At 38.3% G+C, this 21997-nt stretch overlaps 1 protein-coding gene across 9 annotated transcripts in view; it reads left to right on the forward strand.

Annotated features, from left to right (window-relative positions):
- The window catches only part of SLC4A7 (solute carrier family 4 member 7), a 110233-nt gene that overhangs the window by 53091 nt on the left and 35145 nt on the right, over positions 1 to 21997 (forward strand). For 6 of the 9 annotated variants that reach the window (XM_043443631.1, XM_043443633.1, XM_043443630.1 and 3 more), the window contains 7 exons: positions 2803 to 3171; positions 7279 to 7394; positions 9267 to 9424; positions 10850 to 10937; positions 12237 to 12383; positions 16080 to 16186; positions 18415 to 18589. In XM_043443631.1, the coding sequence (XP_043299566.1) occupies positions 2803 to 3171; positions 7279 to 7394; positions 9267 to 9424; positions 10850 to 10937; positions 12237 to 12383; positions 16080 to 16186; positions 18415 to 18589 (1160 nt within the window). The remainder of the gene's footprint in view (positions 1 to 2802; positions 3172 to 7278; positions 7395 to 9266; positions 9425 to 10849; positions 10938 to 12236; positions 12384 to 16079; positions 16187 to 18414; positions 18590 to 21997) is intronic. The other 3 variants (XM_043443635.1, XM_043443637.1, XM_043443634.1) reach the window with 1 other exon arrangement.

Raw genomic sequence — 21997 nt, forward strand, 5'->3', positions numbered from 1 at the left:
CTTTATAATGTGGCAGAATTATCTGTAGAAATTACTTAGATGAGAAAATTAGTCATTTACTCTGTTAAAATGGGACACTGAAGTGTTGGTAATATTTAAACACTACTGGAGGCTTCCCTCATAGCTCAGTTGGTAAAGAATCTGCCCGCAGTGCAGGATACCCCGGCTTGATTCCTGGGTCAGGAAGATCCCCTGGAGAAGGGACAGGCTACCCACTCCAGTATTCTTGGGCTTCCCTGGTGGCTCAGCTGGTAAAGAATCTGCCTGCAATGTGGGAGACCTGGGTTCAATCCCTGGGTTGGGAAGATCCCCTGGAGAAGGGAAAGGCTACCCACTCCAGTATTCTAGCCTAGAGAATTCCATGGACTGTATAGTCCATGGGGTCACAAAGAGTCAGACATGACTGAGCGACTTTCGCTTTCACTTCTTTCAGACACTACACTGTATGTAACCCTGATTACTCTCCTCCTTGCTTTTTTGTTTCTGTTCAAGAATTCTTGTATGGTTGATATAAGAGCTATAAATTGCTATCTATAAATTTAGTTTAATCTTTTGAAAATTCAGTCTTGTGTTTGGACCTTTAATATTAGATTTTTCCTAAGATTTTTTTTTCTTCTCCTGAGTAGACTAACTTGCTGGGCATATTTTGGAGCTGGTTTGCTTTTAATTTTCCCAGCTTTTTATTGACATACTCTGTAAAAGGTTTTTGTACTTGTTCCTGTTTTATGATGTCTTCGAGTCACGGAGCGTGGCACAGACCCCCGTCCACTCACTCACGGTTCAGTAGTGGGTCGCGGGGAGCTGGGGAGACTGTTTGGGTAGCTGCTCCCCTCTGCCCCTGTCTTACAGCCGGCCTGCGGTCACTGCGGCTCTGTTTGGGTCTCAAAGATGTCTCTGATGACAGTGACTCTGGAAAACCCAGCTGCAGAGAACTGGGGTTGATCTGAGGGTCACTGCTGTGTCGAGCTGCTGCTGTTACCCAAGGCAGTGAGGGTTACAGTGAGGAGTCGGGGTGGGCCGCAGACCTTCCCGCTCATCTTTCTATCTCTGCGGTAAGAGTGTGGCTGTTACGTGCTGCAAGCACACTCACAGGTGGAGGACTTAGCACATGTAAAGGTAACAGTACTCAGTCTCCTTCTGTGGCTCAGTCTAAGATAGTTAAGTCCTTTTTCTTCTGAATATTTGATCATTGAAACTCTTTTTAATATATTTAAAACTGCCTTTCTATATTCAAGGGACCTTAAGAATAAAAGAAATCTCTCACGGGCCTAAGTTGAGTTTGGAAGCAAGCCATCCGTGTCACCGCTTTTTTCATCTTTCCATGTATTGCATATTTTCTAGTTGAGTAAAGTGAACTCATTTGCCTAGAGAGACCACATTAAATCTTTCTCCTCCATACATAGTGGTTCCTGATTATCCTCCAGTTGTCAGTTGGTTCCTTTTAATCATAAGACGTTGGCTATTTTCTTGTAGATGCCATTTTAGCATGGGCATTCTTTTATTTTGGTGTATTACTATAGTTGTAATTTTAACAGTTTTTCTGCATCTAGCTTATTTTTTACCTAAATAGTGGTGGTTTATGAAATAATAGTTAATATGTGTAATATTTTGGGGATCTCTTGAGCATGTAGTTTTTATTACTTATATCAGTAGTCCCCCACCTTTTTGGCCCTAGCTAACTGGTTTCATGGAAGACAATTTTTCCATGGACCAGGGTTGGGGAGGTGGTTGAGGATGCTTCTGAGATGATTCAGGCATGTTACATTTATTGTGTATCTTATTTCTATTATTACTATATCAGCTCCACCTCAGATCATCAGGCATTAGATTCCAGAGGTTCAGGACCCCTGACCCAGATCAGTTGGGATTGTTACATTTCTCATGCTTTTCCTAAAAAAAAATATTGTTCCACTAAGCTACTCTTCATTAGAATAACCTGGTGTTTGAACTATAAGTATACATGACCTTTTGAAATACTCTAGACTTCCTTATCATTGCTGTTGGTAAAAAAATACTTTATTCTTTGCTAGTTAAATTAAACATTGTATATATTTGTTTTAATTTATCTGCTGTATTAGATATGGAAACATATCTTAGGACATTTATTAATATCAGTTAGATAGTGAGCTCAAGAATATGTATCTTTTAAAATTGACATGTTTCTGTTTTGAAAAAAATTCACATGACTTGCCTTATGTTTTTAAATTTTACTTTGAGAGTTCTGTCAGTGGATGATGCCCTCTTGGCTTAATGTTATAACGATTTGATACTTACTTTAAGTTAGGAGTCACTAGATACCATTAATGTGGGCTCTTCTTGTGAGAGAATATGTAGCAGTTTGGTCCAATGTAGATAAAATACACTAAATATAAGCAAGCTCTCAGTGCTGGTAAGTTTTGTTTTGGCTTCTGTTTCTTAGATTGTTTTTGTGTTATATTTTCATTTGCAGTTTATCATTTTTAAAGCAACAGCTTTTCATTGTTATTATTTTTTGTTTTTAAAGCCACACTGTTGGACATTCTCATTCCTAACAGAATATTGTCCCTCTCCATCTATCATTGTTTTTCATTTTTTGTTTTGAGTTTCGGATGCACCTTCAGAGAACTAATTATAGTTTAAGCCATTTTTCAGTGATTTTCTAATATTTAAAATTCAGATTGTCATACTAACCCTGACAGCATGAATTTGAAATTTTGGACCTTTTTTAAAACTTGCGGTTTACAGTGTAGATTGATTTTTGTGTGTCTCTTTTGCCTTCTGCAATAAAACTTCATCACTTTTCATTTATTTGTTTTACCTCAGGGGAAGGCCTCTCAGCCTCCCGCCACTCTTTGCGAACAGGTCTGTCTGCCTCAAACCTTTCCTTGAGAGGAGAATCACCTTTGTCTCTTCTTGTCAGTCATCTTCTTCCTTCTTCGAGAGCCGGGACCCCTGCGGGCTCGAGGTGCGCAAGCCCCGCGCCCACCCCTCAGAGCAGCCCTCCTTCCAGCCCTAGCCTCAGCCGCCTCCACGCCAGACCTTCCCGGCCGAGGCAGCCTCAGGCCCCAGAGCTCCTGGTGTCCGCTGCCAGTGCCGATATTCCCACAGTAGTAATCCATCCGCCCGAGGAAGACGTAGAAGCGCTGCGAGGCCAGGAGCAGAAGAGTGAGGAGAATGTTGACGTGACTGCAGGCAACTATCCAAAGTCCCCATGTGTGGCGCTTTCTGCCTCTGGACCTTGCACTTGGAATGCCTCTCAGCACATGGCTTAATCAGCATTATGTAGATGACGCTTACCATTTATTTTGACTTCTGCATGTTTTTTTTTCTTTATAGTGTGTTATAGAGAAGGATAGAATTATTTTAAAATTTTAAGTTTTACAAAGATTTCAAAGGAGCCTACACATAATTTAAGCCCTTGCAAAATTTTTTACTGAGGTTTTACAGGTCAATGCATTTGAATGGCTCAGACAAATGTAGACATTTTTACAGGTCATCTTTTAATTTGCCATGATTAAAAAAAAATGGTGGCTCTTCTTGTGCATTTCATTCCATCAAGTGAATGAACACATGCTTTACATAAAGTATAATGAGAAGCCTTTTATCTACTGTTTGGTGCTTTTGTGTAAGGGATGCAGTGTGTTTTCACCTTCCTGCCAAAGGTAGAATGATGTTCTTTTTCTCATCTTGTCTCTGAGAGGATTGAGGTTCACTGTTGACTGCCTGGAGTCATCATTATTCCGACTAGTTTTATAATTTGGAGTAGACTTCAGTTGTCTTTTATTTAATGCTGTATCTATCTTTCATCCAAATTCACCTTGAAAGTTTTAGGAGTAGAGTTCCTATAGTTGCAGATAGGATTTATTTCTACATGAATTAGAAAAATTATGTCTTAGTGGATAAAAGGTTTGTAACTCACTTAAGTGTTATTATATTTCTATTTGATGAGTTTATCTTATCACTGTTTGTACAATGAAAAAAATTAAGACTTAGAGATGTTAAGCTTAGACCATAAATGACCAGACAAAGGGATTTTTTTTTTTCAGACAAAGGAATTGAACCCAGAACTACCTACAAAAAAATCTATAGTATAGAATTTCATTGTAAATTTTAATACTTTGTGGAAAAGATGTATTATAATGAGGTAACTAAACAAAAATGGGGAAAAGATATCTAGAAATAATTGCTCAGAAATAATGAACACTTTTACTTCATCAAAAAAGACTAACAAAATTGACTATTTTTCTTGAACAAAATTAACTTTGAAGTTACTTCCCCTTGCATTTGTTTTTACCTATATCTGTCAGTAATACTGACTGTTCCTTGTTTTACCAGCTTCAGTCTAATTAATGATAAGAGACTATAAGCTTTGTATGGGAAGAAAGGGGCATACAGGTTCCCAGTGACTTATTAGGTCATGTTAAGAGGATAAAAAGAGCAATTAACTGAAAATTGAGGAGCACAATTAAGTTTTTCCTCCCTCTGCTGTTAAGGGTGCCATGGGATTTACTTGCCTTTTGGAAGAGAAGAAACTAGAGTGTAGGGAAGAGGATTTCTGAGGACAAGGGAGAGCTCATAATTGCTGTCTAAGGTAACATTGTAGAAGGAATGTAGCCACAGTGACAGGGACAGCTCTTCATTAGTCCCGGCTGCCCAGAGCACCTGGAGACCCTGCTGTCTTTTCCTGAAGTCTGGTCAAGAAGGTGGCCTCATCATTTCTGAGAGACCAGTGCCAGAGATTCTTTGTGTCACGAGGTCATGATTTGTGAACACCTGTAGGAAAGGAAAGCAGTGTTTGCCATCAGTTATTTTTTAGAGAATACTTAGGTAAAGGACATAACTCACGTTGAGTGTGTGACTGTCTTCTGACTCGGCGTTTCTTACCGTCGGCACTACTGGCCTTTTGGGGGGACAGTTCTGTGTGGTCGGGTGTCTTGTGCATTGTCAGCTATTGGGCAGCACCCTCGGCCCGCAGCCACCGCCTGCCAGCACATTCACAGCCTTCCATGGATGGGAACTACTGCTCTGGACACTTCTGCTGTCAGATCTGTAATGACAGGAAGCTTTGATGTCTTTGCTTAATTTTTCTAGGTAGATATGCTATTTTGAGGGAAAAAAATGAAAGGGCAAAATAATGGACTTACCAGAGTATGACTTAAATCCCAGGATGGATTTTATACATACTCGTATTTGCTTTTTCTTTTGCTTAAAGCAAGTAACTAAAGTCCTGCCAAGTCATCTGTGCTCATTATAGTTTTAATTTGGGGGAATTTACTCATTTAATTCTGAGCACTAGGAACTTACTGCAGGAGCAAGGACATTTCCTTTACCTTTTCAGGATATAGCTTTAACTTAGCTGGCATCAGGGAAGACTGATGGAGAAGGCGGTGGTGGGAAACTAAGTGTGCCTGGCCTGCCCGCCGTAACACGTTCAGGGTGAGCAGCTGAGCCCCTGGCTCCCTCGCGCCCTCTCTTCTGACTTTGTCAGTGTTGAGTTGCAGGTCGTTTCTTCTTCCCATTCCTGTGGAGCCTTCTCTGCATCCCATTCTTCTCCCCCAGATGTGGTGGCTAGGACTATTCTGAGAAACTGTGTCTGTTTTCTTTGGTTACATGTCTGCAGGTTGGATGCAGTTTGTAGTTAGCAGCGTGTGTGTGTTGATGATCACTTGTAGTTGCTGCCAGGGCCTTAAATGATACTCTTCATATTCTTGTGTGGGAGTTGGTGGAATCCACTGAAAAATACTGCTTAACTTTTTCTTCTTACACTTGAGCATGTATTTTAATAGAGGAATGGATTCTATTATGGAAGTTTAGGGACAAAGGTCAAAGAGACTAAAATGAGTTCAGTTTAGGGAACAGTTTTTATTTCAGAATTGTTTACAATTTCTCGGGAGTGGGTATATGGCTAAGTGGACTGCATATACTTTCTTTACTGAGATTTTGGGTCACAGTGGCATCCTGGTGTAGGTGTTTAACAGAGAAGTGGTGTCATGAAGGTCTTCATTCACTGAATTTAAGCTGCAAACTCAAATGACTTAGTTTCAGGCTACTAGTTAGTATATGTTGTATTCTATAAAAACAAAAATGCATAGACTATATCTGATATGCTTAAAATTTTAAAATTTAATTGCCACTGTTTAAAGTTTATAGGTTCTAACCACAAACAATGTAGTGGTGAATTTCTCTGGGTCACTAGGTTGTTGTGAGTGGCACAGTTAAAACTAGAAGTGAAGTCTGTTGCAGTTGTCTGGTGCATTTTCTCCTGTGATATTCAGTGTTTTGGGTAATATTAATCTATATTCTTGAACTAGAAAGCCTTGGGTGTTTTGAAAAAATTAGGTACATTTAATGGTAGAAATCTGTGTTACATACTCTAAAGTTTTTGTAGCATTTGAACTTTTTGCGAATACATAGTAGTAATGACTAGTAATATGCTATTGGGTGATTTTAGGTTATTTTTGTGTGTGACTTGTTGCTGCTGAGTTTTGCTTGAGCTGAGTATACCATGCATGAACATGTGACTATCACTTGTAATCCAGACAAGTTAATTTAATAGAATGTATATCATTTCTAATCCAAACAAATTTTATAAGTTTGTCTGTGTCTTAGAAGTTGAGTGAATTACTTAAGGTCATACACATAGCTACAAAGTGGCAGAGTACTTATTTTAACATAGATCTGTTCCCTTATAAGTTCTGTATTCTTTGTATTTATATCATAAAAACATTGCTATTGAATTTTAGCATAGTCCTTATGAATAATGACAGTAGACAGCACATGAATTTTACCCAAGAGAGGTGAAAATTCATGAGGAAACTAATTATGAAGGATTATGGCAAAACGAGTGTATATTTCATTGATGTAGCTCTTGCATTTTCATTTAGGGTTTATCAGAAATTTTACATTGTTACTGATGTAAGTGTGCTAAGTGTAGTTAGGCATCTTTAAGCTCTGCAGTTCACATATCTAAGGATACAGTGAAAGTGGATGTGCTAAGTATTTATAGTGGTGATCAGACCCAGGTCTTCCACCTTCTACTCACTTTTTTTCTTTTTGCAAAAGGCCACCATTTTTGTAAATGCCAATTATATTATTTTAAATGTTAACATGTATAGCTTCATTATTGCTTAAAATGTTATCCCACTCTTGCTGGTATTGTACTAACACTTGGCACTTTTTTTTTTTTTACCTAGCACATTTGCTTTCAGTAAACCCATCACTTTCAGGATATGAGCAAATTCAGGTTGCAAAGTGAATTTTCTTCTTACTACTTTGGAAATTGTTTGTTCTTAAATACAGGTATTTTGGCCTCTCCACAGTCTGCACCTGGAAACTTGGACAATAGTAAAAGTGGAGAAATTAAAGGTAATGGAAGTGGAGGAAGCAGAGAAAATAGTACTGTTGACTTCAGCAAGGTAATTTCTGTTATTAACTATACATTTTCATAATCATGCTTACTGAGACAATTGCTAGCAATGTGACTATATTAACAGTGATTATAGTAATTTTTAATAACCGGTGCTTGTAAACCTGATGTGATGCTTGTGATGTTAATTTAAGATCAGAAATTGTGAAAAAGGTAACAGTCTCATAGCACTTGAATAATGTTATATCTTACTAGTGTTAGAAATCCTGACAAAAGAATATGGGGATAATACAGTATTTTCATCTATACCCACGCATAGATATCATGAACTGCAGGCATTTGTTGTGGAGCTGCCGCTACTAGAAAGGTTAATTCTGGGAGTGATGTCACAGCAGTAACAATTCAGCCTCTTCTTGGCTGTAATGTGACCCCAGAATTACTGTCTTGGTGTCAGTGCTTTCTGGAATGTAACTGGGAAACATCAGTGCTTCCCCATGGATAGGTAAAGGTAAAGACAGGAATTGAAAAATAATCCACCTATCTCAACTGTGATTTTTAATTTTCATAGGTGAGTGTTAAATGAAATGTAAAAAAGAGCTTATTTCAAAAGAACAAAGCAAAAAACTGCAAGTTCAAATTACAGTTGAATTTAAAGCATACTTTGAGTACTACCTCTGAATAATTGATTCTTGATATCCATTGTAATTTTTTTGATGGTGTTTGATGGTATTGACTATAGGATACAATGTCAGACTTCTAATTAAATGCCATTATTTCAAGTAAATTTCAGTTTTTAAGCCTTTATGATGCGAAGTCTATGAATCACGTTTTGTAGAGAAGGCACTTAAATGATGATTTGCGTTATAGCCTTGCTGAGCTTCATGCTCTAAAGTTAAAAGCCTTGCATTTGGGGCATCGTACTGTTGTTCTGTTGTAAGTTGATCATATTTTTACTGGTGCCGCAGTTATTTCAGATGAGTGTCAGGTTTCCAGGACGGAGTCTGTGGACAGATTGCTGTGATTTCTGCCGCAGATCTCCTCTAGACGGGGCAGGTGCCATTTGCTTTGTTCCCCTGACACAGCTGTGCTTTCTTTCACTTGGTCTATCTTGTGCACACCCGCTTGTCCCCTGTCGGGCAGGAGTCTGCCTCCTGGCACTGTAGTTGTGGCACGCTGGGTGTGGGACTCAAGAGGCCCGCCGTAAGTGCTGGTTTTATGTTCCTAGAAGCCCTGCTAGTGGTTGTTCAGTGACTGTGTGAAGCTGCATACAACGAAGAAGCTGCCGTACTTTGAATTATGTCCATAGCCTTTTCTTTGTAATTATACACAGACAACCTAATTCGATCATACAGCACTACCATGTATGTATGCCAATTATGACTACTTTAGTTGTAAATGAAAATAAAGACAATGTTTCCCTCTTACTGAAAATACTGGGGAATGCCCATAGTTCATTAAAGTAAAAGAGGATTTATAAAATACAAAAAATATAAAGGAACGAATTCATGTCTAAGATTAAACAATAGATCATGACTAAATGAATATTTTTAGAACTGTGTATAATTTCATGGACCATTGTTAGTTGTGAACTATATTTTTGTCTTCAGTAGTTTTTTAATGAATAGTGCTATATATTCATTGAAACTTTTCTCTAGTTTTGTTTGGTAATTTAGATCTCTGCAGTAGTGAAGATCATGACAGTAAACTAGTTGGGACTACTGTTTGGTAGCTGTGTTTTGCTTGCACTTTGTATTCGTCAACTTCATTCTTTGTACTTGTGAGAATTTTGGCACTTAAACATCCTTTAGATCACCAGTTTTGATTAGCGAATAGTAGTCTTAAAGCATCTTTTTCCTGTTTCCTTCTAGACTGATTAGTACCATGCACACTTTATTTTTAATTATTATTTATTTGTCAATAGGTTGATATGAATTTCATGAGAAAAATTCCTTCAGGAGCTGAGGCATCCAATGTTCTGGTGGGAGAGGTGGATTTTTTAGAAAGACCTATAATTGCATTTGTGAGACTGGCTCCCGCTGTTCTTCTCTCAGGGCTAACCGAAGTCCCCGTCCCTACAAGGTAAGGGAGGGTTATTTGCAGGTAACGTTCTTCCAGAATGTCCAAAATCTAGAGGAACATGTCGCTTTATGTAATGAAAGCTCCTTTTAATGGTTAATGGTGTCATTGCCCCAGTGCCTTGACTATTAGAGCATTAAAGATTTACCTTTCTTTCTGGAACTAAAAAAAAAGCATCCTTTAAAAAATACATTGCATTTATGTTTTTATAAGAAAAGTTCTGTTCATAGTATGTTCTGTGCAGGCACTGAAGTCAGAGAGGATGGAGTTGAATCCTTGCTCTGCTGCTTTTTGTGGGACGGTCAAGCCAGGCTTCTGCTTTACTTGTAAAATGAGGGTAACAGTACCTCAGGGTTGATTAAATGTAATAATGCCCCTGAATTAGGCAGAATGCTTTGTTCTGACCTGATCCAATCTTCTGTTCAATATACATTAAGAATAATTAGCAAGTTGTGTTATAAAGTGTGATCAGTTAGCTACTGATTATATGAACTTAATTACAAATGAGAATAATTAAGAATATATTTTTATAGTAATAAATATGAAGAATTAATTGCAGCCTGTTTGAAATGTACATGCTAGTTTTTAATAAGCTTTCCTGAGTTGCATTAATGGTACAGTACTGAGATAAATGAGAAAGATAATTCATTTATTCACATTTAAATTCTTACAAAGCAGGAAGATGAATACTTCCAGTTTGGATAAGTATGAATATTAATATTTTACTGTATGTTAATAACAATATAACTAAGTGGGAAGTTAAATAATTTTTATTTGGGTTTCCCTAGTAGCTCAGTTTGTAAAAAAAAAAAAAAAAGCTGCCTGCAATTCAGGAGACCCCGGTTTGATTTCTGGGTCAGGAAGATCCTTTGGAGATGGGATAGGCAATAAGAGGTTGTTAAACAATAAGAGGCTTTTAAATAATAAGAGTTGTAAATAAAATGCTTTTACTTCCAAAAGGGTTAGTCCTTTATTTTCCCCTATAGTGTCTTTATCCAGACTGTAGTTTGAGGGACCATGAATTTCTTCTGAATACTCATCTATTTTCTTAAGCCAAAGTAAGTACTTAATTGGATTGGTATTCACTTGATTTACTAATTTACTTCTTTTCACCAGTACAGACCAGAAAATATTGTTTACTCAAAATTCAAAAAGACATAGAAGATGGGAAACACCATCTTTAATGTAAAACACTGATTCCTTAAGTACTTTTTACTCTAAGAAAGATGGAACTTAATTATGAATGCCGTTTTTAGTTTTGTGATTCATCTGAATAGAGTTGCCAAACTTTTTGCAGCCAATAGGATGTGAGGATGAAAAGGAGGTCTGAGTAATGTTTCTGTGTTTACATTTGTATGATTTGCTTATGATTCTTAGACTTATGTCTGTTGTTCATGTTTAAATCTCTCTGTTTTAATGTTCCCTTAGGTTTTTGTTTCTGTTACTGGGGCCTGCAGGCAAGGCGCCACAGTATCACGAAATTGGAAGATCAATAGCCACCCTCATGACAGATGAGGTAAGGAACACGCCCCTTGATGTGAAGCATACAATGCATGTTAAATTATAGACTCTCTTACCGTCTTTGGTGATTTTAAAGTGTATTTTATGGGTCTTTCTCTTATAGTATTTTCCTCTGTGCTATCAGTAATATGCAGATTTGAATAAATCATCTCCTTGATTTAGATGTATCAATGATATGCCCGTTGGATATTTGTTTAAGCTCTTCGCTGTTGCCTTGATAGAGCCTGCCTAGCCCGGTCTCTGTGCTTTTTGAAGTTTGTACGCTGTGACGGACCCCCTTTCTCTACTGCTTGCTCCATCCGCTTCCCCGTCCTTTCTGCACCTTGGATGTGCGGTGCTCACTGCCGCCTCTGGACGCTGAGCTCTGCCCTTGGCGGAGCGCTGTCTGCACCCCTCACCCCACCCTGTACCTGCTCTGTCCCGCATCTCAGGCAGACTCCTCCTCAGTGTTTCCTCCTCTAAGACATCTTCCGCAGCCACCCTGTTCCCCCGCATCGGTTGCCCTTCCGTACCCTGCTTCATTTTTATAGGCGTTCTTGTTATCCCCTGCGGTAGTGGATTCACGTGGTTACCCCGAGTTCTGAGTGCAGGGACTCTGACTTACCCGTGTCGTGCCTGCCAGAACTTCCCTGGGGGCTCAGTGGTAAAGAATCCGCCTGCCAGTGCAGGAGACCTGGGTTCGCTCATCCCTGGTCCGGGGAGATCCCACATGCTGTGGAGCTGCTAAGCTAGACTCCGGACTGAGCTTGGGCTCTAGAGCCGGGAGCTGTACCTGCTGAGCCCGTGTGCCCGAACCGCTGAGGCCTGCACACCGCAGATGGGGAATAGCCCCTGCTTGGCACAGCTAGAGAAAAGCCTGTGCCACAGTGAAGACCCAGCCCAGCCAAAAATAAAACACAGAAAAAGAGAAGAATGGTACCTACCAAACAGTAGGCACCCAGTCAGTAGGAACGATCAAATTAATTAACTATTTTAAGTAAAGTTGTTAGCATACTCATGATTATTCCTTTAGGATAAATGACATTAAAATGTTATTTCCCAAGTAAAATTTTCTCTTTCTAAAAATTGTGTATTAACACATCACTAGTTTCTTTTGTTGTTTGGTTTTTACTGTTAATTTATCTGATAATACTAATAGTGCATTATTTTTTAAAGTTGTTATTGAAGGTGGGGTCAAGAGTTTAGGTAATTATCTTTATGTAGACTTTGTTATGATATCGAAAGTGGATTACTATGTATGGAATTTTCTTTCAACTTTAAAATCCTTTTACTCAATGTGTTCATTTTTCTTTAGATTTTTCATGATGTAGCTTATAAAGCAAAAGACAGAAATGACCTCTTATCTGGAATTGATGAATTTTTAGATCAAGTGACCGTCCTACCTCCAGGAGAGTGGGACCCTTCCATACGCATAGAGCCACCAAAGAGTGTTCCATCTCAGGTGAGGATCTGCACAATGCTTCTTTGAGTTCCCCTTTTTTTTTTAATTAAACTTTTCCAAGTAGTTTATACATTTTCAAAACTCAAAACCGTATGAAGAACTACACCCGGAGAAGTTGTTCCCCACCACGTCCTCTCTGCCACCCCACCCTGTCCCCACCTCTTGCGGGTCATCATTTGCTATTGGTTTTTTGTTATTCTTCCACTTTTTATTCAGTACAGGGGAATATGAACATGTAGTCTTGTTTTCTCCTCTTTCTTACCAGACGTGAACATCCTATATGTAGTGTTCTGCACCTTGCCTTTTTCATGGAACAGTATTTCCTGCAGGTGTGATGATAAGAAATGGCAGAAGTAGTCCTCCTCCTCCTCCTCACAGCTCTGTTGTATCCCAGCATGGACGCGCTGTAGTCTGTCCTATCCTGGTGCATCTTGTCTTCTGTTTTTAGCTGTTACAGGCTTCATCGTGGTGTTCGCCTGCCATCTTAGTCTTGTGCAGATGTGTCTGCAGGATAGATTCCCAGGAATAAGATTATTGGCTTACATGGGAGTTTACCTGCAGTTTTAGCAAACGTTGCCAGAGTCTCCTCTTCTTGGGTTAACTGTTTTGGACTCATTTTGGTGATGCCTGAGAATGCCTGTTTCCCTACAGCCTCACCAGCATGGTCTGTTGTCACACTTCTGGATATTTGTCAGTCTGATACGTTATCATTATCTTACTGTATTAGGCATTTTAATATGATTTTAATTTGTATTTCTGTAATTAGTGAAGTTGAGTATTCCTGAATATTTTTTGTTCATCACCCTCCACCAACTTTTTTTAAGCATTTAAATTATTCACTCATCCTTTTGTATTTACCATGACGTACTATGTAGAGAATGCATGCAGTTTATCTTTTTTCTAAATTGTAGTCTGTCCCAGTTTATTAAAAAGTTAAGCATTTTTCTGTTTGCTTGTTGATGTTGTCTTTATCATTTACTAAATTTCCATATTCATTCAGGTCTGTTTCTGGGATTTCTTTTCCATTGATTGGTCTAGGCATGGACCACTTACACACTTTAATTTCTGAAAGTTTTTGATATATTTTAATATCTGGTAGGTCTGCATTCATTCTTGACCTCACTCTTGTTTTTCTGAATTTTCTTGGTCGTCTTTGCATATTTATTTTCATATTAGTTTTAAAATCAGCTTTCTATTTACAGAAATAAAATGTGATTTTTAAAAAATTGTGATGGAAATTAAATTTCTAAATGAACTGAGGGAAAGTTGGAATCTTTTCAAGAACATGGTATATCTTTCCCCAGTTGTTTTCCTGACTGTTTTCAAGTCAGTTTTTGTGTCCTTAAGGAATATTATAAAATTCTCCTTATGTGCACCTTACACTCCTCTTGGTGAGTGTATTCGTAAGTATTTTATCTTTGTTTCTGTTATAAATGAGGTCTTTGTTGCATTATATTGTCTGTTGCTTTTATATATATGTATATATATGATGACTATTGGTCATTGTATATTTCATTTGTATCCTGCTGCCTTCCTTAATTCTTTTATTGTGTGTAGTCATGTGGTCTCCAATAAAAGATAATATTATTCATTTTCTAACTCCTACACCTTTAACATGTTTTCTCTTATCTAATGGTATTGACTAAAATCTCTAATAGTTTTACATAGTAGTCGACTTTAAAGGGCATTTCTTAATTTTTTCATAGTTGTAGTCAAAGTCTATTGTTTCTCTCATTAAGTTACTGTCATTGATGCCAAAATACATATTTTATCATATTAAGAAAATACCCTGTTTTCTGTTTTATTGAATTTTTTAATATAAGTGAGTGTTGAATTTTGTCAAAGGGCTTTTTAGCATCTCTGGAGATGATATATGAATTTTACTTACCAGTTATTATGGTAAATCATATTAATAGTTTCTTTAATTTGAAGACACTCTTGCATTGTTGGAATAACCCAACTTAAGCTTTAAAGTGTCTGTAGTCTTTTTCTAATGTTTTATTTAAGTTGCTTCCATCTCCATTTGTAAGCAGATTGGTCTATAGATTTTTGTGAAGTCTTTACATTTTGGTATCATCATTAAACTTGTTTCATAAAAACAGATTTGTAAGTTTTCCTTTTTCTGTGCTCTTTAAACTTTAAGTGGCTTGGAATACTTTGATTCTAAAAGTATGGAAGATTTTTTAGTAGAATTTTCTGAGCTTGACTCTTGTATGGTAGACTTCAGCAGCTTGTTATTTCTTCTGTGGAAATTGGTTTGTGTAAATGTTCTCTTTTTTCTGGAGTCAGATTTGGTAAGTTATATTTTCCTAGAAAATTACCTATTTTCCTGTTTTTTGGTGTCAATTTTGGGAAATTGTTATAGCACCCATTTTATCAAGGTTTTTCATCTAGTTGCATAGGGTTGTACTGTGTAGTCTCTCCCTCTCACTGTATATTTATACATAAGTAAAATTTGTGACTTTCCTTGTCATATCTTTGGTTGTATATTAGCTGATGATTTAATCATATTTTTCTAATAGAGCAACTTTCAATATTTATTTCAGTTCTCCTTTTTAAAAAAGTATATTGTGTTGTGTAACTCAGCTTCTGCATTTAGCTGTATTCACTTTCCTTCAGGAAAGATTTTTTTCACATTTGGTGAATTAAATACTTAATACATTTATTTTTGTCCTTTCATTTTTCTTAATATAAGAGCTGCTTTGTTTTCTTGAATGATGCTTTTGCTACATCCCATCAATTGTGATATATAGTATTTTCATTAGATGCATTTTGTGGGAGTTCAGTAATTTTGTTTTCTCTTTCCCCTTTGAGCTGTGATACAAGTTAGTTTCAATCTTGACATTTTCAAATGGTAGTCTTACGATTACAGGCAAGTCGTGCTACTTTTTAAATACTGAGCATGTGACCCAGGGAGTTCACTGCTGTGGTTGATCTGGGGTCCCCCTGGGATGAACACCCCCAGCCCATGTTTTTCTTTCTCCCCACTGCTCTTCTTTCCTCTCTGTCTCCCTTCTCTCTCCCCCTGTTGCTCTATTCCCACTCCACCTCTCCCGCAACCCACTTTTTTTTTGGTCCAGTAACCTCTGACCTTTGGAGTTAACAAAACTTGCTCCCTGAGGATGAGAGTATCTTTTATCATGAGAATAGTACTCTTGAATTTGTAATAAAACATAATAGGGAGTTGATTTTTATGAAAATTTATTTGATGACTCATGCTACTGACATCTTAAGGGAAGTATTTAATAAGAAAAAGTGGAATTTCCTTTTTTTCTTAATGTAAAGTATAAAGTATATTTTTTCAATAGTGAACATGAATAAGGATTTAAAATTCTAGCTGAAGAGATGTTTTATTGGATTTTTATATTCCTGTTGCTGAGTAGTAATTTGAAATGATGTGTGTGAGTGTTCTATAGTATATTTGATGTTAGATTATAAAATAGAAAAAGCCAATATAAATTTGAAATATTAACAGAGACAAATTTTAGATTCTGTTTCAAAGTGCAGTGTCTTTAAAGTGGAAGTTGATACTAGGAAGCATTTTTTTTCGAGGAGTACTGGTTAGACGTATAATCAATGGGAGAGCTCATGTTCTCTTTAATGGAGATGCTATTTTGGCTTCCTTAAAACAGAATTCTGAAAGATGTGAGTGTGTTGTTTCTCTTCTTCTTTTTTTTTTTTTTTTGTGAAATGCAGGAAAAGAGAAAGATTCCTGTATTTCCCAATGGATCTGCCCCCAGCTCGGGTGACACCCCGAAGGAGGCAGCGCACCATGCGGGGCCCGAGCTCCAGAGGACTGGACGGTGGGTACAGTCGCTGATTCCATGCGGGCATCTCTTGGGGGCTAGAAACTGATGTGATGGACAAAGCAGAAATATGCTTTTTCTTTGCAAGTGTTTGGAAACTAATTTTGTCTAGTATTTTTCCATATTTTAAAAAATGTTTATTGTTTTCATAGGTATATAATGTTAAGGATAATTAATACATATTTTTAAATAGCTTACTAGAATATATTGGATTCTGTATACTAGGATTTAATTTAAAACAAAAACATTATGCAGCATATGTTAAGAATATTGTAGTTCTGTAGTAGGTTAACTTAATTGGCTGTACAAAAGATTTCTTGAGGAAAGTGTGGCGTCCTATTGCCATTCTAATAGGCAGTCAGAACAATGGGAACAGCGAGGAATTGTAGCCATCGTGTTGTGTGTATGCAGAGATGTAAAACTCTTCCGTGAGCAGCGTATCATAAGATAATGTAAAATCAGGCAGACAAGCATATAATCTCTGGAAACCTAGTTAGAAAAATTGTTGCAGAAGTTAATTCCTGGAATAAAAAAATAGAAATATTGCCAGGTACAAACTGTCTTAGAATTTTTTGTAGAGATAGAAAAGTATCATGGTATTGTCATAGTAGAGAAGCAAGCATGTGTATAGTGATACTGTTTGCCCATTGGTGCTCTCTGTGAGCTAAAGATCTTGAATCTTAAATAGTAGTAGTCTCTGAATTATACTAGAGTGAGCCTCTGCCCCCATGCGAAAGGTGCTCGTTTGAGTTATTAGCATTGCTACTTCTTCAGACTGAGGTAGGGTTAGTCACTAAGAAGTACAAAGCCAGGCCCCTACTGATCATGTTACCTGAGAATCTTATATAGATTTTTGACTTGATGATATAGTTTCATTAACTAGATTATCATTGGCACTATTTTTATTGCAAGTTGGCACCCTTTCCTTTATAGATTTTTCAGTCCCATTGCTGTCATATTATTTATAGGATAACTTATGCCAGCTGTCAGTGTACGTTTAGGTTTATTTCAGTATTAACTTTGGAAAAAGCTAGAATGGTAAAGTTTGAAACATCTGGAGCAAGAGTCCCCAACCCCGGCACTGGTCCATGGCCCGTGAGGAGCCGGGCCTCAGAGCCGGGGGAGCGGTGGGTGTACAGCTGCTCCCCGCACTCACATCCCCCCAGTCTGTGGGGAACTGTGTTTCATGAAGCTGGCCCCTGGTGCCGGTAAGGGTGAGCAGTGCTGATCTAAAGCTTTTGAAAGCATGAGATTAACCTTTGTGATGTATTTTGAAAGCATAATATTAACTTTTTCGGGTGTATTTTTCTGCAGTAGGGATTTAAATGATTATACATTTTATAAGTCGCACAGTCTTTTTGAGTTACTGCTTTGTCACCAGTATTTATTGAGTATCTACTGCTCCCCAGGCAGTGTTCTAACCCTGGAGAGAGTAGCAGTGAGTAAGACAAGGTCCCTGCTCCTCACAGAGCTTGTTTTGTAGTGGAGTGCTTTCAGGTCAGGTGCATCCAAAAGTCTGACTTGAAGAAACAGTGAAATGAGAAGGATTTGATGCACAAATATAGATTTAAATTTACTAATTAAAACATCTTTGTTTTATTAATATACACACTGGTTTGACTACATACACAGTAAATTACATACACTGAAATAGTTTTTAGACTTTTTCTAGACCAGAAATATTTATGTGTTTGGAGTATTAATTTTAGAAGTAAAATTATTTAATTCACTACTGAGTGAACCTAAGCACAGGTACTTACTAAATGGTGTTTGGGGACTTATGATTTATATTATAATTGCATTCCTGGTATTTCTCACACTTGCCTTTAAGATTTATAATGTAGATAATGATTAATAGAATTGCTTACACACATTTTCATAAATGGGTTGTTAGGTTTTATTTGTTTTTATTGTACGTTTCCTTGCACATTTGTGTTTGATACTGCATTTACTTATATAAGTCTTTTGCCTGTAGTCTTTTCAGTATATAGTCCATAAGATATAGATGTTTGTGTCTCTTTTAATTTAGTGAGATCTACCTTTCCGCTGTCAGTGGATTAGATTAAATGAGTGTGTCTTCTAAAATTTATACCATTATTTAAATAGGATATTAATTTTTGTTGACAAATGCTAGGCGCCAGCAGTTTTATGTAGCCCATAGTTTTAGTGTGAACAGCCAGAATCCTCTAGTGTACAGTTTGACGAGTTTCATCTCACCTATTTAGGCTTTTTGGTGGTTTGATACTTGACATCAAAAGGAAAGCACCTTTTTTCTTGAGTGACTTCAAGGATGCATTAAGTCTGCAGTGCCTGGCCTCGATTCTTTTCCTATACTGTGCCTGTATGTCTCCTGTAATCACTTTTGGAGGGCTGCTTGGAGAAGCTACAGAAGGCAGAATAGTGAGTACAAAGATTGGTAGTGGCCAGGCTCTTAGCTCCTCAGAGGCAAGTGTCTGTGTGCATTTGTCTCACTATTCCTACTTTTATTTGAAGAGTCTCCCCACAGCATGATTAACCCGTCCCAAAGCAGACTTCCCCCAAAGGTAATTGCTGTGGAAAACATGGGGAAGCCATTTGAACAGGAGAAGATGCACAGTTGAGGTAAAAAAAAGAAAAGTTTTTCATGGCTTGCTGGATGAATGGTTTTATCAATTGAGTAAAAGGCTTGTATTGTCCTTGTGGGGGGAGTGGGTGGGGGGGGGTTCAGATGAACTGAACTCGTCCCGGTGGGTCGCGGGTGGGAGAGTTTATCGGGGGCGGGGGTGGGCGCTCTGTGTCCTTCAGGGCATCATAGGACTAGTTAGAGCCTCTGATGACCAGTAACTCATCTGCCCTGGCAGGTCCGCCAGGCAGACCGTTGGGAAGAAGGGAGCACAATTGTGGACAATGATGGATTTTGAAGTGGTGTTTACTTTAATTTTGCTGTTACTAAACGTGTGAAAGTTGTCAAAGTGTTAACTGGAAAGTATAACTGAAAACTGCATCTGTGTATTGACATGATTAGAATGAAAGCTTTTATGTTTTGTTCTGGGTAATACCATACTGGGGCTGTGGTTACAGAGCCGCATCTGGTGCTTCGTGAAATTGAGAAAGTGTTTTTTGTTGCTGTTTATATACATTTTAATGGCATTTAAGTGAGACAGTTTGTGATTCCTAAGTGTATTTTGTTTAATGATATTTACTCTTTGGAGAAAGTTTATTTTTTATAGATCTTAAGGTTTTTAAAAACCAACCAAACCTAAAGTAGTAATAATTGCTTAATTAAAGTATTTCATAAGCTGAACATGAGGTAAACCTGACAACTGTAATTTCCTTTCAACTCAGTTTATTTTCAGTTATTTAGATTCATTTATATTACTCTTTTATGTTATTATATCAGAGGTGTATATTTTTAGTAAGCTGCTTAAAGCAGCTGTCACAAGCTGTGTGTGTATCTCTGCTGGTCCCCAAGGAAGTGTGTCTTGTCTGTTACCGTCATGGAAGTTCTGCTGCTTCTTGGACTGTCACTCACTGCCTCCCCATCTCATCCTGCTCTTAGTACCCTGTGTGTGTGATAGCGCTTTAGACGTTGGAGGAGTACGGACACGGGTGAGACACGGACGTGTGTCTTCTCTCCTTGGGGTCCTAACCGAGAAGAAGATGAGAAAGTGTATGTGCAGTTCCTATGTCATGCTGTGCTGGGCGGCACACAAGTGAGATGAAGGAAGAGCTGTAGGAGCTATAATTATAGAAGCAGAGAAGTCAGAAGGATTATGGAGGGACATGACGCTGTGTTTATTTTCAGGTGCTTTATTGGAACTTCAGGTAAAAGTGGAGACATTAGGAAGTGTAGATCCAAAGTTTCCAGAGTGGGAAGCTGAGATAGATGAGGTTAGCACTTTAAAGGGAGAGGAGAAGGGGGAAGTTATCCCCATTGGTGGATGGGAAGAAGGAGGGGAGTGAGGAGGAAGTGGCCCAGCAGATTAGACAAGGGCACAGCAGAGCTTTGAGCGAGAGATCAGGACGGTTTGACTTTGCAGAAACCAAATCAGAGGTCGAGAAGGAGGCGACTTGAGCAGGGACTGCCCCCGTGCCCTGCAGTGGGGGGTGAGGGGGTGATGAGGGGAGGCTTCTGCTGGGTGATGACTTGGAGACTGAATGTGGGTTGGGGGAGGCAGCACAGTGGGGCTGTGATTTCTTCAGGGAAAGATGGGTTTCACTTTGGCAAAGAACATAGAAGTGGCTTAAAACTTGGGAAAAAGTGGATCTGGGTAGAGGAACTAGTGAATGTGGTAGTGAGGGGAACAGTAAGGAAGGTCTCCACCAGGCAGAGTCTGCTTTTTCCACACAGCACTTGGCGGGGAGTTCATTCTGTGCCTGGCAGCATCTCCACACCCCTTACCCCTTACCAACCCCCTCCCCCATCCCCGCCATTAGCATTTCTTTATTTGCCATCTCCTTGTTTCTGTTTCTCTGCTTTCTGTTTCTCGATGAGGTTTAGACATTTTTTCCCTTTGATTTGAGCTCTAAATTCATTCCTAAATATACAGACTGTAATTGAACCAAGGATTTTATAACAGCCTAGCAAGCAGTGTCTTCCAGGACAGTCTTTTTTGTCTGTGGGCAAGAAAACACGTTTATCTTGTACAATTCATAAATACATTGTTAACATGAACTCTTCCTCGTTTTGCCAAAAGTGAAGTCTGTATGTGGGTTTGATCCTGTTTTTATACTGAGAGTTGAATGTCTCATTTACGACATAACTGTCTCTGCTGTGAGTGATTCTGACACGCTGTTAGTACTGATGTTGAGAGCGTCCCGTATGCCAGACAGTGTTCCTGCTGGTGTTTGCAGAAACACTGCTTCAGTAAGCTCTCCTGGCTCTCATCACCCACATTCAAAGGTGAGGAAAGTTGGGCTGGATGAGTTGGAGACATGGCCGTGGTTCAGCAGCTCACAGCTCGCAGGAGGTGGTCTGCTTCCTCCGATCTGGTCCCCTGGAGCCCTGATCTCTGCCCGCTGCTTGCTGCCTCCAGGCCCAGGAGGACTGTCTCTCACAAGCGCCTTCTCTTTGCTTTACTGATGCTAGGCTTTCCCTTTCCTGGTCGTGTATTCCCGTTGACCTTGATGTTTGTGAATGGAAACTGTTTTCTTTCTGCCCCCACCTCCCTATCTAGTGGCAGAGTCTATACACCTTCCCAACTGATCCCCTAGTCAGTTAGGGTGTGACATTGGTGGTGAAATAAAACTGGCCTACTAGCTTTCAAGATTTTTCTGAGTCTTTCATTTTATCATTTTAACCCAACTTTAGTGGATTTTCCTTTTCTATGGTTTCCAGGAGATTTTTCATTTATTTGTGTTAAGCATTTCATTTTTTATATTTATTGGTTAAGCCAGTCATATTAGAATAATTTCTTTAAAATATGTGGGGAATTGTCTTTGGAAATCAATTTGAGAATGATAGGACCACGTGATAATGTCTTGTTCATCTATTTGAAGAAGTAGATTTTTTTTGGAACATACCATATCAAACACTTCAAATACTTTTTATTTTCTTAAATGAACTGTTTTGGACATGCCACAGTATTGAAAACAATATATGCATCTTTGTCCTCACCACAGGCTTCAGAAGTAAAGCATGTTATGTAGAGGGGTTGAAGCCTCTTGTGTCCGTCTTCTATGTACCCCACTCTCCCTGCCTCCCACAGTGTTGTTTTAAATTAATGTTGATTGCAAAAGTTCACCTCCAGTATGTGAAAGCAAAACAATTTTCTAGTGTATTTAAAATATGTTTGTGATTTTCTTTATTTAAATGTTAAGTTTGAGATT

The sequence above is a fragment of the Cervus canadensis genome, chromosome 22 (genome assembly GCF_019320065.1).
Source record: "Cervus canadensis isolate Bull #8, Minnesota chromosome 22, ASM1932006v1, whole genome shotgun sequence".
Classification (NCBI taxonomy): Eukaryota; Metazoa; Chordata; class Mammalia; order Artiodactyla; family Cervidae; genus Cervus; species Cervus canadensis.